General features: G+C 48.1%; 1 protein-coding gene across 3 annotated transcripts in view; it reads left to right on the top strand.

Annotated features, from left to right (window-relative positions):
* BTBD9 (BTB domain containing 9) overlaps nucleotides 1–13,302 on the top strand; it is a 417,028-nt gene that overhangs the window by 386,261 nt on the left and 17,465 nt on the right. For 2 of the 3 annotated variants that reach the window (XM_004739994.3, XM_045071237.1), the window contains exon 10: nucleotides 12,477–12,555. In XM_004739994.3, coding sequence (XP_004740051.1) covers nucleotides 12,477–12,555 — 79 coding nt within the window. Of the gene's footprint in view, nucleotides 1–8,897; nucleotides 9,112–12,476; nucleotides 12,556–13,302 lie in introns of those variants that run through there. The other variant, XM_045071236.1, reaches the window with a different exon arrangement.

Genomic DNA, 13,302 nt, shown 5'->3' with positions numbered 1-13,302 from the left:
TCAGAGCCTTTGAGAATTCCAAGGACATAGACAGAACCTGGAGTGCTTGTGAGTAAGGACTTCCCATCTCCATGCTGTCTTGGGAATTGGTTTGTTGAAGTTCTTGCAGGCTCTGGATCTCTCGACTTTGAGCAGGATTATCTCGGATAGTAGCTATTTCTGAACCCATCTCTTATTCCCTTGTGTGCAGAAATCTTAGTGGTGTGAACTTTGTAACATAAAATCTTCCTTACGTAAAATGCTCAGCTATATCTGGTTCATGAAGAAAAACTAACAAAGGTCCTGAAGAATCTGTTGTGCTACCAGTGGGGAGGGGAGGAGAGTTTTGGGGGCAAGGATTTAGATGGCAAGTGACCCAGCTGGTGTAGGGTGTAGGGACCCCAGACACTGCTGCAGTAGGCTTGAGACACACTTTCCCCTGGAGGAGCCTACATTTCCCTCTCCTACCTGTTGGGCTCTTGGAGGAGCCAGATAATGGGCAAGGGTAAAAGGTCGTTAATTATAAGATCCAAGTGTGACAGAAACCCTATTAGAAAGAACACATCTCTTCCAAAGACTTCCCAGACATTTAGAACTGTTTCAGCCGAGTTTAAATTTGCGAGGGAAACCATTAAACCTCGGAAGAAAGAAATGCCAGACCAAGAGGGTGCTCTGTAGACACTAATTTGATTGACCAGGCCTCCCCTGTTGCTATACCACACAAAAGCTCTTGCCCAGATGCATGTGTGTGTGTGTGCACACACACACACATACCCCAACACCCACCACCAGTTGTGTACAAACATAAATACAGAGGCAGGAAGAAACATGAATTTTCTCTTTTTTTTTTCTGCATAATACTCAAATTCATTGGGTTTCTAGCACAGCTGCTGCAAGAGAGAAAAGCACTTGGCCCCAGAGTCTGTTTATGTGTTTGAGCCGAGAAAGCGATTTTTGTTGCAAGGAGCTCTAAGTGAGACAGACAGAGTCAGAGAATGAGAGAGAGAGAGATAATTATCTAAATTATGTTCGTGCTATTATCGAAGACGAATATAGTTAAAATGTAATTAAATATGACGGGCTAGCAGGATGTAAGCCAAGCTTTGGAATGCTAATCATCAATTACTGCATCCCCTTAGGGGAATCAAGGAGTGCTCGGTGGCAGGGGGTGGATGGCACCAGAGTGGGAGCGGGGGACTTGGGGATGGGGAGCTGAGTGAGGATTCAGGGTATTAAAGCTGCCCTCTCCCCTCTGCTCCTGCACAGACTCATCTGAACGCTCTAGAATGTCCCCAGGAACGAACTTTCCTGTGGCTGCCACAGGGTTGGAAGCTTTCAGCTCAGCTCTTATGAGGAGCTGGTGGGAGGGTCCTGACCTTTCCTTTGAGAGGAAACTCCTCTAAAGGGGAAAATTATGCTATGAGCAGGAAGGTAGAACCAAGACCAGCTCATGTTAAAGCAGCAAATGCAAGTGCGTGCACCAGCACCTGCCGGGAAAGCAGAACATGCCCACATAGGTCCAGAAATCTGAGGCAGGAGGAACCTGGGGGACTGTTGACCTGAAATGTAATTAGGACTGTAGATGACACACGACCTCTGTCCCAGCACCCCCACCTCACCCCACCACCCCGAGCCAGGGGAAGGGCTTGCCCCCCAGCCCCCCCACCCCCGCTGTACACTGAAATCCCTTGTAGAGTTTAAATGGGACTCATGCAAGACCCACCCCCCAGAGATTCTGAGTTTAATTGGCCTGGGGTGTGGCCTGGGAATGGAAATGTTTAGAAGCTCCACAGAATAACCTTCTACCAACTGTAGCCAAGGGGAGGGCAAGCAAATTACTTTTTTTTTTAAGATTTTATTTCTAAGTAATCTCTGTACCCAAGCTTGGGGCTCCAACTCAAACCCCAAGATTAGGAGTTGCAAGCTCCACCAATTTGAGCCAGCCAGGCACCCGAGATTTTTGTTGTTTGTTGTTAAAGAAACATAATTGGTGTATCCTATTCTATTTTTTCTGTATTTTCTATATTTTTATATATGTTAATGTATATTATATGTTATTTATATATTAATATATATTTTATAGAAATATCCCATAATTCTATATTTTCTATATTTGTGTGACCTATTCTAGGTTCCCAAAGAATTTTGAGGTGGTATGATTCCTGTGCACGAGTTCCTTTGTTCCATTTAGCACTGCCTAAGGCTGGGAAAGAAACCTGGCCGCCTTCTTGAATCAGGAGGGTGGTATGAGCAAGCAAAGCAGGCCAGGGTAGGCTCCAGGGAGATGCAGACCACCAGGAGCTTGATGGCCTGGGTCTGTCTCATTCACCTCAGCTGTAGACAGTGTTGTCTTTATAGAAAAGGACCCAAGGATCCCAGATCTTCAAGTTTTTAAGAGAAACCTATTTGTACAAACCTGTTTTTCTTTTCATGTGAAATCTCCTGATTTTTTAAGTGGGATCTAACTCAAATTTTTTAAATTACTCAGTAAACTAGCAAAAATATGTCTTCTGAGCCTCCCCTGTGTGACCTTTGATCTCAGGAAGCGTTTGGCTGAGCAGCATGTGACTAAATGGTCACTACTCCCAGGGGCTCCTCACAGTCTGTTTTCCAGCCACCTCAGTAGGACCCACAGTCAGGTCCCACTAACTTGGCAGTGTTTTTCCTCAGCCTGGCATGCAGAGGGCTGTCCGTAAATAGTTGTTGGAGAGAGAGGATAAATAGAGCGAGCCCAGAATTTCCCGTAAATTGGGGCAGCGAGACAGCTACAAAATCCAGTTAAGTGTCCTGCAAGACAAAAGAACTTCCTCCCAGTGTGCCAGATTCGACCTGCCCCCTCACTGGGCCTTTCCTTCAGCACGGGGTCAGAGATCTGGGGACCAGGGAGCTCTTGGGAAGGACTTAGGATCTGGGCTGACCCCGCCTCTCTGCTGTGTAGGACACTCTGTCCCTGGGACAAGGGAGGTGGGCCCAGGGTGTGCCAGGTTGGGAGCAGCTGGGGAAGGACATTTAGAGCCCCATTTAGGGCCTACTACAACTCTGGAATTCCCGCCTGACCCAGTGCCCTGGGCAATGCCCCGGCCCACACAGCCCACCAGGGGCTAAGTGTTAAGATGAAACAGGTGACGGTGGGATCCTTGGCCCGGCAGACAGAACAGCGCTCTTGGAGGGACAGTGGGTGGGCCGTTGTGGGGTCACGCTCATAAAGTATTGTCAAAGGGATCTTCAGGCCAGTCTGGAGGCTCACTCCAGGCCTCCAGTACCTGTCATGTCTCCGCGCCACTCAGCTGTGAGAGGGTGCCGCTGGCACCACAGGAGTGCGGTTGATAAGGGACGGCCTTTAACGTTCCCATCCTCTGCAAGAATCTTTTCCAAAGGCTCCTGTCGCCTGCCTCCCAGCCCTGCTCCCCAAGGCTGTAATAAATCTGCTCCCCCAACATAGCCTTTCCATGCCTCGTCACCAGAGGCCTATCTCCTCCTCGGCTCAGCTTTTATTTTTCACATTCTGAATTTTTCAGTTGTCATCAAAGTTATACATGAACATTGTTTTAAAAGCCAAGTACAGGGGCACCTGGGTGGCTCAGTGGGTTAAGCCTCTGCCTTCGGCTCAGGTCATGATCTCAGGGTCCTGGGATCGAGTCCCGCATTGGGGTCTCTGCTCAGCAGGGAGCCTGCTTCCTCCTCTCTCTCTCTGCCTGCCTCTCTGCCTACTTGTGATCTCTTTTATTTATTTAATAAATAAATAAAATCTTTAAAAAAAAGAAAAAATAAGCCAAGTAGAACCACAGGGGTCATTAACAAAAAGCAGGACTCCCTACTTCTTTCTTCCCTCCCCCAAGGCCCACTCCCCAGAGGCAACTGCTTCCCTTCCTTCTCTTTAACAATTTTGGAGTATTTGCAAGTTAGAATGTTTGGAGGAAATACGTTTAACATGGTTTAAAAATTTAAAACTAGGGCGCCTGGGTGGCTCAGTGGGTTAAAGCCTCTGCCTTCGGCTCAGGTCTTGATCCCAGCGTCCTGGGATCGAGCCCCACATCGGGCTCTCTGCTCACCAGGGAGACTGCTTCCTCCTCTCTCTTTCACTGTCTACTTGTGATCTCTGTCTGTCAAAAAAAATTTAAAAACTAAGGACAGGGGCACCTGGGTGGCTCAGTGGGTTAAGCCGCTGCCTTCGGCTCAGGTCATGATCTCAGGGTCCTGGGATTGAGTCCCGCATCGGGCTTCCTGCTCAGCAGGGAGCCTGCTTCCCCCTCTCTCTCTGCCTGCCTCTCCGACTACTTGTGATTTCTCTCTGTCAAATAAATAAATAAAATCTTTAAAAAAAATTAAAAAAAAAAATAAGGACAGGCAAATGACTCTCACCCACCATCTCTTCCTCCGGAGATTAGTTTATACGTGAAATGAGTATGTGGATTCTCCCCATTTTCTTAACACTGATTTCTCTATACCGGGAGATCTCTAGAACTTCTCTGTCGCTCTCCCTAGCTCTCTCCAGCTGCATAGTCCTTGCTCATAGGGCTCGAGATGGATCATAATTTACTTAACCAGTCCCTTAGGTTGTCCGGCTTCTCTTGGTCTTCACAGGGTGCTTGTCCCTGCAGTGAGCGTGTCAGGAGCTCCCCTGATGTGAGAGGAATTGCTAGCTCTAGGCTCCGGGAGTGAAAGTCCATGTCTCCCCGCTGTCCAACATAACACATGATCAGACTTTTAGGTTTTAAGGCAAACGTTCCTGCCTTATAGACCTTTCTTTTGGCCAGTGCCTTCAGATTTCTAAATGATAGCTTATTATGTTGTCTTTTAGTCCTGTTAGGGAAAATTATCTCCTCCCTCCTTTGAAAGATAAGGATTTAGCTTGGTGACCCTTCCCCCTCGGGTGAGTGTATGTCTCTCCCCACCCTCCAGTTCAAGCACAGTTTTTATCATTTATTATTAGCATTAGCATAACTATGTAACTATTGTTCAGAGCTAAGCCTGTAGTTTGCTAAGATCACCATTCCTTTTAGTATCATTTTTTTCCCCTGGAGTTAAACATTACTTACTTTTCCATATGTATCATTCATTAATTTCTAGACACATATCACCTATTTTTGTCAGACCCACAGAAATCCCCTCAGGCGGCTCTAAGACCTCTGGTAAATCCTTTGTTTTCCCCCTAGGAGCCTTGCCTTCTCTCCAGAGCAGGGTTGGTTGTCCTGGGCTTCACTTGGCTCCCGTCCTCCACCCTCCTGGAAATGCCCCTCACATCTCTTCCTATCAGATGCTCCCTTTTCTGGGTCCCGTAACTTTCTTTGCAGTAGTTTATTTCTTTGTTATTGGTGGAGCATATTTTCTGGAAGTTTCTAGTGAAGGCACTGAAGGTAAATTTCTTCAGATCTGTGCCTAAATTGAAGTTTCTTTATTCTATCCAATACGGACTGGGCTGGGAATAGTTGTCTGGCTGGGACCAACTTTTCCCTCAGCATTTAGAAAGGAGGGCTCTATTATCTCCTAACTCCCAGGATTACTCTTGAAAAATCTCAAGCAGTTTTGGTTCCCTCGTCTTTATGTTGACTTGCTTTTGCCCCATCCAGAAACATTTAGATCTTCTAAAGTTTCTCAATAATATGTTTTGTTTTCTTACTTACCATAGTGGCCACTCAGTGGCCTCTATAATTTAGGAACTTATGTCCTTCATATCTGAGAAAGTGTCTTTTTACTTTGACAGTTTTATAGCTCATATCTTCTCTGCTCTTTTTTCCTGGGACATCTACTAATTGGGTAGTGGATGTCTTAGTTCAGGCCTCTCATTTTCTTATCCTTTTTCTTGTATTTTCTACCTTTGCCATCTTGTTTGATGTTCTACAAAATTTCCTCAACTTCTGCTTCTGCTGTGTTGAATTACTGATTTCAATTCATAGTTTTAATTGACAAGAGCAATTTCTTATTCTGAGTATCCCTTTTTCATATCATTTTATTCTTATTTCAAGGGTGTAATAATTCTTTCATCTTTTTGACAGTAGTATAAGGGTTTTTTTTTTTTCCTGAGGTTTTATTCTTTCTGCTGAATTATAACTCCACCCTCTGAATTATTTTTCTTTTCTATTTGCTTTTGGTCTCTATTTTTTATGTCTGGGTCCTTGGTGCCCCTTGACTGGCTGTTCACCTTCAAATGTTAGGCACTGAGAAAGAGCTGGTAGGAAGCTTTGTGTAGGAGGGTGGGTTTATGGATTTCCTTCAGGGTTTCAGACTGGGATTTGGGCATTTAACTGGGAGACCTCTGCCTATTTATTAAGACCCAGCACACTAGCTGCCTTCGGTTTCTTCTCCTGGAACATTCTTCTAGATCAGCATGGCCATTTCCTCCGTCGATGTCGATTTTAGCTCAGTTGAGGGAGAACCTCCTGAAATGTGGTCTCTGGAAGCAGTGTACCTGTCTTAATCTACTTACACTGCCATATTTGTCTACTTAGCCCTATATTTTTTGTTCCTCTCTCCCACTAGAATGTAAGCTTCTTGAGGGCAGAGCCTAAAACAGGGCCCACTCCATAGTAAGCACTGGATAAATATTTATGGAACCCAGACTGGAGGGACAAAGAGCAAGAAGGTGGATCAGTATCTCTAGGTCTTTCCTGGTGGGCTGGTCAAGAGTCTTCAGAGGGATCCTCCAGTCTTCTGCATGGGGTTTAAGCCTGGATCACAGTGTCTGAAAGCCAAAGGAGGGCTAGGAACTGGAAATCTCACCATCCGTGATACTCACTTCTTTGTAATTCTATGCTCTCAGCCCCAACATGCTCCCACCCTCTGCTGTGCCTGGTTCCCCCAGAGTAGACCCTCTCTGTTCAAGGATTCCCAAGTGAAATCCCTGTCTCCTGTTGAGACAGGAGAGGGCTTATTCCCAATGTGTTGGAAGAAAGAGAGGGGATATGTAGGGGGTTCATCTACTCTTTTCACCTGTTTTCAACCAGTCCTCATAGTTCAGCCCCTGTACACCCCGACCTTCAAAGGTGACTGGTGACTGAAGACTATGAGCCTTTCGAGGGTCACGTAGTGTGAATCTGCTTGGGGTGTGTGTCTGTGTGTGTATTAGAACACATATATTTGATATGAAGCATATATTAGATTTCCTTTTAGTGGAGGGAGCAAAGATTTAACCCATGTGTTCAGTTTGCCCCATGTAACTGCCAGTCTGGCTTTGGCCATCTCCCCAGTGTTAACCAGGTTTGCTCCAGAAGAATTCTGACACTGGCATTCTCTGTATAGCATCAGCAGCCGAGTCCCATGATTTTCCAGAACCAAAAAGCTTAAGGCACTATTGGTACAGGATCTACAGGATCCCCAGAGAAGGCAGGATGAGGCTTAGGATGGAAAGCCAATCTCAGCTGAGCCCCGCTGCCTGCCTTCCTTCGGGACCCATTGTCACCAGAGCCACTCTACATAAGCCCTGCAGAGGGGTGGCTGCACCCCTCCCCCAGCCAGCAGGTCCCCTGTCCTCTGCTCACTTCTGCAGAGATGCATTGGTCCTGAGCTGGCGGAGCCACCTGGCAAATCCACGTGTCCATCGGGGGGCCCCTAACTTCCACATGGGTGGTTTGGTTAATTCCACCCCTGCCAAATTCTTTCTTTCTCACATAAACACAGACACCATTTTAATGCTTTTCTTCTCCCTCTTTTTTAATTTATGTCAAGAACTGTTTAAAATGCAGGAAAGAATAAGATTTGTTCTAACATTCACTCATATACTCATCCCCAGAATTGACTGTAGTTAATATTTTCCACGTACACTTCGTCTTTTTTATTTTAATCAAAGAAATAAAACATTCCAGTTAATGTTGAAGCCTCCTTTGTTCTCCATCAGCAAACCCATTCCTCACCCTCTCCTCAGAGACAACCACTGTCATGAGTTCAGCACATCTTCCAGAATATTGAAACACATTTTGTGAGCATGCGTGTTTTCATGAGTAATGTGTGGCTGTGTGTGTGTGTGTGTGTGTGTGTTGTGTGGTTCCACATTGTACATGTCGTCCCCTAATTTGCTTTTTTAATACAACCTTCTGTGTTTTCCATCTCTCTAAGCTGCCGGTGTGGAGAGAGGGAACACCTGCTGAGCCTCTTCTCCACTTTGGCCTACGTGTGACTGTAAAGACAGAACCGTAGCCGGTGTGCAGGTTACCCCACGGCAAGCACGGTTTGCTCATTGAATCCCCACAACCACTTCAACCCCCTTGCACACAGGGACCTGAGGCTGCAGGGGCTGGCGTGCCAGGGGTCGGCTTGTGATCCGCTCGCGTGCGCCACTCCTGCCCGGTTTCATGAGGCCAGCATGGAAGTGAGGTGGTGTAAAACCCTGGGACCCAGGCTGGGTGCCCCAACCTCCCCATTGGAAAGTCCCCCCTGTGCTCTTAGGTGCAAAGAACACCAGCAGTCACGAAATCTTGACACTGGGCGGCACTGGAATGTGGGCAGATAGTTTCTCTTTCTGCCTCAGTGTCTCGCCTCAGAAATGGGATTCCAACAGGCTGCCCAGCTACCTGACAGATTGCTGGGAACCTAGCCTGATAGATCATGATTGGGAAGCACTTTGTAAGCCCCACAGTGGTGTGCAGATGGAAGAAACTGTTAGGAAGGCTCCCTGCCCACTTTTTCACTCCTTAACCTACCCAATCCAGGCACAAGCCCCCGGTTTTCTGCACATGGCAGTACTTAATCCTCATTCCTGCAGCAGCCCCTTTAGAGAGACTGTTCCTAAGTAAGCTCTTGTTTTCCTGCCTTGTTTAATTACCACTTTGCCAACGACATCGTTTCCTTTTTTTTTTAACTTTATATATATATATAGTGTGTGTGTGTGTGTGTGTGTGTGTGTAGTGTTTCAGCCTCATTATGGGTTAAATTGAGTTTTATGAGTGTCAACCCAATCAAAATTTATAACTTTTTTTCTCCAGAAAAATTGCTTCCAAGCTTCAACCAACCAGTCACAGGGAAGCTTTGGAACACAACCAAGGTACTGTTGACACTGTTCTGTACTCAGATCGTGGAAGGATAGCTGTTCTCCCCAGAGGGACTGTGAGCCTTGAAGGGCAAGCACTATGTCCTACACGGATTCCCCATAACACCAGCGTGCCAGGCTCAGGAGTATGTTGAATAAATGCTTGCTTAATTCCTCCAAAGCCCAGCTCCCTTGTCTGTCTCTAAGAGATGGGTGCTGATGGGAGTGTCTTGGTCACCCCTGGGAACCCCTGCTGTAGTCGGTAAGTCACATACTAGCAAACTTGCCTCACAGATGAGGCCCGGGAAGCAGTGTGTCTTCTCCAGATTCATTTGGCTGAATGGTACTTGTAATAACAATACCATCAGTGTTTCTTTAGCACTTAGCACCTTGTTTTTGGATGTTTTTTCTATATTTGTTCATGTATCTAATTGTCACCAAAAGAAAGTTAGATATTTTTATTATCTTCATTGTACAGATGAGGAGACTGAAGCCCAGAGAGGTTAAACAGCTTGCCTAAGGTCACAGAGCTGGGAAAGGGGCAAAGTGGAGATTCTAACCCAGAGCCTGTGGTGTCAACCAATGTGCCAAACCACCTCGAGTTCATGATCTATATTAAAACCTTGAACAGTAGGCAAGAGAGGTGCTTTTTAAAAATGCTTACATGTACATTCTACCAAATGCAGACCACACAGAAAGATACGAAAGTCTAGTAGACAGCTCTAGAATTCTTTCATCCCAAGCTAAAGTCTTGATCAATATCTTGGCAAACATGCCTATAGATAACCCTCTCTGAACACATCTGTGGATAGATACGTATCTACAATCTCCCACACCTCCCTCGAGCTGCTCTTTGGTGACCAGCATTGAACAGAAGAGACTGGAGCTCAGGAGAGGTGAGCCCAGCCTTCGGGGCCAGCCTTGGGACTTCAGTCCAGGATGGGGCTTTCTCTTTTGTCCCAAGTGCTCAAAGCAGAGGCCACACGCATTGTTGCTGCCCGTTGCTCCTGTTCCTTCCTCGCATCGTCCAGTCTTGGCTGTGAGCCAGGTAGGTGCATACCCTTGAGGCTCCTTCATCTTCCTGGGCCTGTTACCTACCAAGGAAGAGACTCAGGGTACTTGGCAAGGAGGGATACAGTTCTCAGGAAAACTCAATAAAAATACCAGTGGAGCCTCGCAGGGACTGAACAGTGGCAGTGGTTTCCTGGCGCCCCGAGATCTTCGAGTCACACAGTGATTGCGTATGTGGCCCCAACGTGGACTTCCAGTGCCGCCTTACCACTTCCCCGCTGAGCAGCACTTAAAATTGTTTGGAAGAAGTTGAGGGCAAATGAGATCTGATATTTGGGGAGGGAGAGACGCCCATTACCTCATCCTAACCACCGTCCCTTCCTACTGATATTTTGTTTTAGGGTTGGTATCCGGTTTTGCTGAAAATGAAATCATCTTTCAACTCTCAGGCTGTGTTAGTGAAAATGAACTCTAATGTGATTAGATATTAATGCCGTGTAATGGAGGATCGGTATTAAATTGAGGCCTTCTGATCCTATTACTCCACAAATGCTCCCTCCTGCTCAGGCTGCTGCCCTGCCAGCCCCCTTCCCCGGGCCCAGGCGAGGGGCTGAGGTGCTCGATCCCCAACCCCACAGCCGGAGCCTGGCTCTGCCTAAGGCCACTCCTGGCCAGACCTCTCTTCCTTCATTGCCTTGGGTTCCCTGCCGTGGTGTGGGGGCATCAGGGGCTGGACCTCAGGGGGCGTAATTTGGATCTGCCTGTGCTCTCAGAGCCAGGAGCATGTTGTTGAGGATAACGAGCTTCCAAGTGCCGAGTTCTACCTCCACATCCAGAAGCAGTTGAAAATTTCCTGGACAGGCATGCAGCTAGACATCTTAAGAACACAGTCTTTACCTCTTCTGCGCCCAGCCCCTCTGCACCCCAGTCCTTTTTGTGAAGCTGACTTGAACATGATAGTTGTCGTCAGTAGCTGCTGTCACTTGTCCTGGCTCTGCCTCCCTTTCCTGGAGGACTGGTCTGAGACCAGGCTGTGGCCCAGCCCTGGTGTGTGCCGTCACTTCCCATAGGAGTTGGGATGGGTGTCTGCTGCCCTACGCAGCAGGGACCCCTCACTTCCTTTGACCTGCCAGAGGAAGGATGCCCATCTGTCAGCCACACAGCTTGGCTCAGAAGTGACAGGCCTGGGGGAGCGCAGGCCCAGGGCTGAAGCACCTTGTAGGCCTGGCCCCACCCACAGGCTGCATCCCACCCTGCAGATGCCCCAAGGGAGCTGTGTGGGCCCGGGAGCAAGACAATCCCCCACCGAGAAAACTGGCCAAGAGTGCAGGCTCTGGGGCTGGTCAGATGGCATCACCTTCATGTATGAATAATAGCATTTTTACAGAGAGAGTGATTTTTCTTGTGCTGTTTCCAGAAAACTGCTTTCAGAGGCACAGACTTTGCACACAGGACGGTAATGACTTTTTAATGACCTTAAGGGGCCTGGGTGTCCAGGCAGCAGTGAATCAATCTCAGTGGGAGGCTCATCGTGAGAGAGAAGATGGAACACCTGAAACCAAAGGGGGAAAAAACAAACCACAAATACATATATTTTCTTTGGTAGCGGTACTTGGTAATTAGACAATTACAGGAAACAGCTTCCCAGCAGCTGGCATTTCCACTGTGTGAGCGGAGGAGGGATGGCAACAACTGTGAACTCCTCACATTTATTACAGAAAATATTATTGGAGTTTACAGTCGTGGGTGCCGTGCTCTCCTCCAGCGCATTCTGATGAGCTGTGAGCATTAAACCAAGAGCAGAGCTCCTCCTCTCCGGGGCTCTGGAGGGCCTGCTTGCTGGGCTTTTAATGAGCTGGGTTTTGAGCCCACCCAGAGTCTGGCTGGTGCTGACAGTAAGCCCTGGGTCGGGGGTGAGGGGTGGTGGGGGGGTACGTTTGGAAGCAGGAAAGAGGAGGTGGGGGAGGCCTGTGGAGAAACAGGCTCTTCTTCCCCAGGTGCCATCATCTGCATGGGGCAGTGTTCGGACAGAAGAGCCTTGGGTTTCACATGACACTGAGTGACCCCTACTTCTCCCTCCCCTTTCCTGCCCTGGCTCAAAACTCCTCCCAGAAGCCCCCACACCTCTTAGAGGCATGCCCCCTCACCTCTGAGGTGGGCGCATTTCACAGATGAGGAAATGTATTGGATGAACCCCACCGACCTTGATCACTCTTCTCTTTGGCCACACTCGTGTCTTAGTGTGGACTTGGACTATACTCTGTGCCTGTTGATGGCGAGCTTTGTTAGAATCCCAGTTGCCTTCACAGAAGGTAGGAATGCTCTGAGTGGGGATGCTAGGTACTGACTGCCTCTCTCAGACACACATCAGGTGGCACCCCGTTCCATTCCCCCAACTGTCCTATGTCGCAGGCCTCCTGAGGATGGAGGGCAGGAGCCCTCAGCATCTAACCCCCCCACGGGCAGTGTTGGCTGGGTTAACAGTACCGTCTAACCAGGCACACGGTTGTGCTTCCTCTCACAGGTCCTGGCAGTCTGTAACTTTTGAGAGACAGCCCGCCTCCTTCATCCGAATCGTGGGAACACACAACACAGCAAATGAGGTAAGGGTCTCCGTTATGAGCGACGCTGTGCTGTTTCCTGACATACAGGTAAATGCTACATCCCGAGCTAAGAAGAACTGTTTGTTCTCCCTGCTAATGGGCTGTTGTTCAGAGAGCCTGGTACACAAGAAAGTCCTGCTCTTGCACAGTGGGGATATCATTATCATTTTTAGATGGCTCTTCACTGGGAAATGAAAGCCAACTCCTGTGGCTTTGCTTACTCCCACCAGCCTCCTTGTGGAATCGGCCACCACAGAGACCTTGAGAGGTCACATGCCCTGTCCGCAGAGTCATCCGTTTTCCCAGACGACAGCTATTCCAGAGGTCCCTTGGCCCTCTGAACATGGTGTTTAAGGAACCTCAGGCCCACAGAGGTCACCATGGCAGACAGTTGCTGGTTTTCTGTCTATTCTGTCCTATGCCAGGCTGCACAGAAATGCTTATGAATGGGCCTGTTCTTCCCCTGGCACTCAGGCCCAGATTGTTCCAGGGGACCACGCTGTTTGTAGGTGTTCCTTCACTTTGGGATTTCATGAGGGAAGAGTGGCTGGTTTTTTCTCCCGTTTTGAGCACCCACAATCAGGACAGCAGTCAGGTTAAAGGCCTGAGCCACAAACATTGCCATGCTGTTTTCTCTGGAATGTAAATGCCCCCAGAGAAATGCACTGGGTTCCTCTGGATCAGAAAACAGAGGACAGGGGCTGCCTGGGTGGCTCAGTTGAGGAAGCGTCTGACTCTTGATTTCGG

Source organism: Mustela putorius, unplaced genomic scaffold (assembly GCF_011764305.1).
Source record: "Mustela putorius furo isolate JIRA1106 unplaced genomic scaffold, ASM1176430v1.1 tig00003983_pilon_pilon_pilon, whole genome shotgun sequence".
In the NCBI taxonomy this organism is placed as follows: domain Eukaryota; kingdom Metazoa; phylum Chordata; class Mammalia; order Carnivora; family Mustelidae; genus Mustela; species Mustela putorius.
This window is presented reverse-complemented; position numbering and strand designations above follow the sequence as displayed.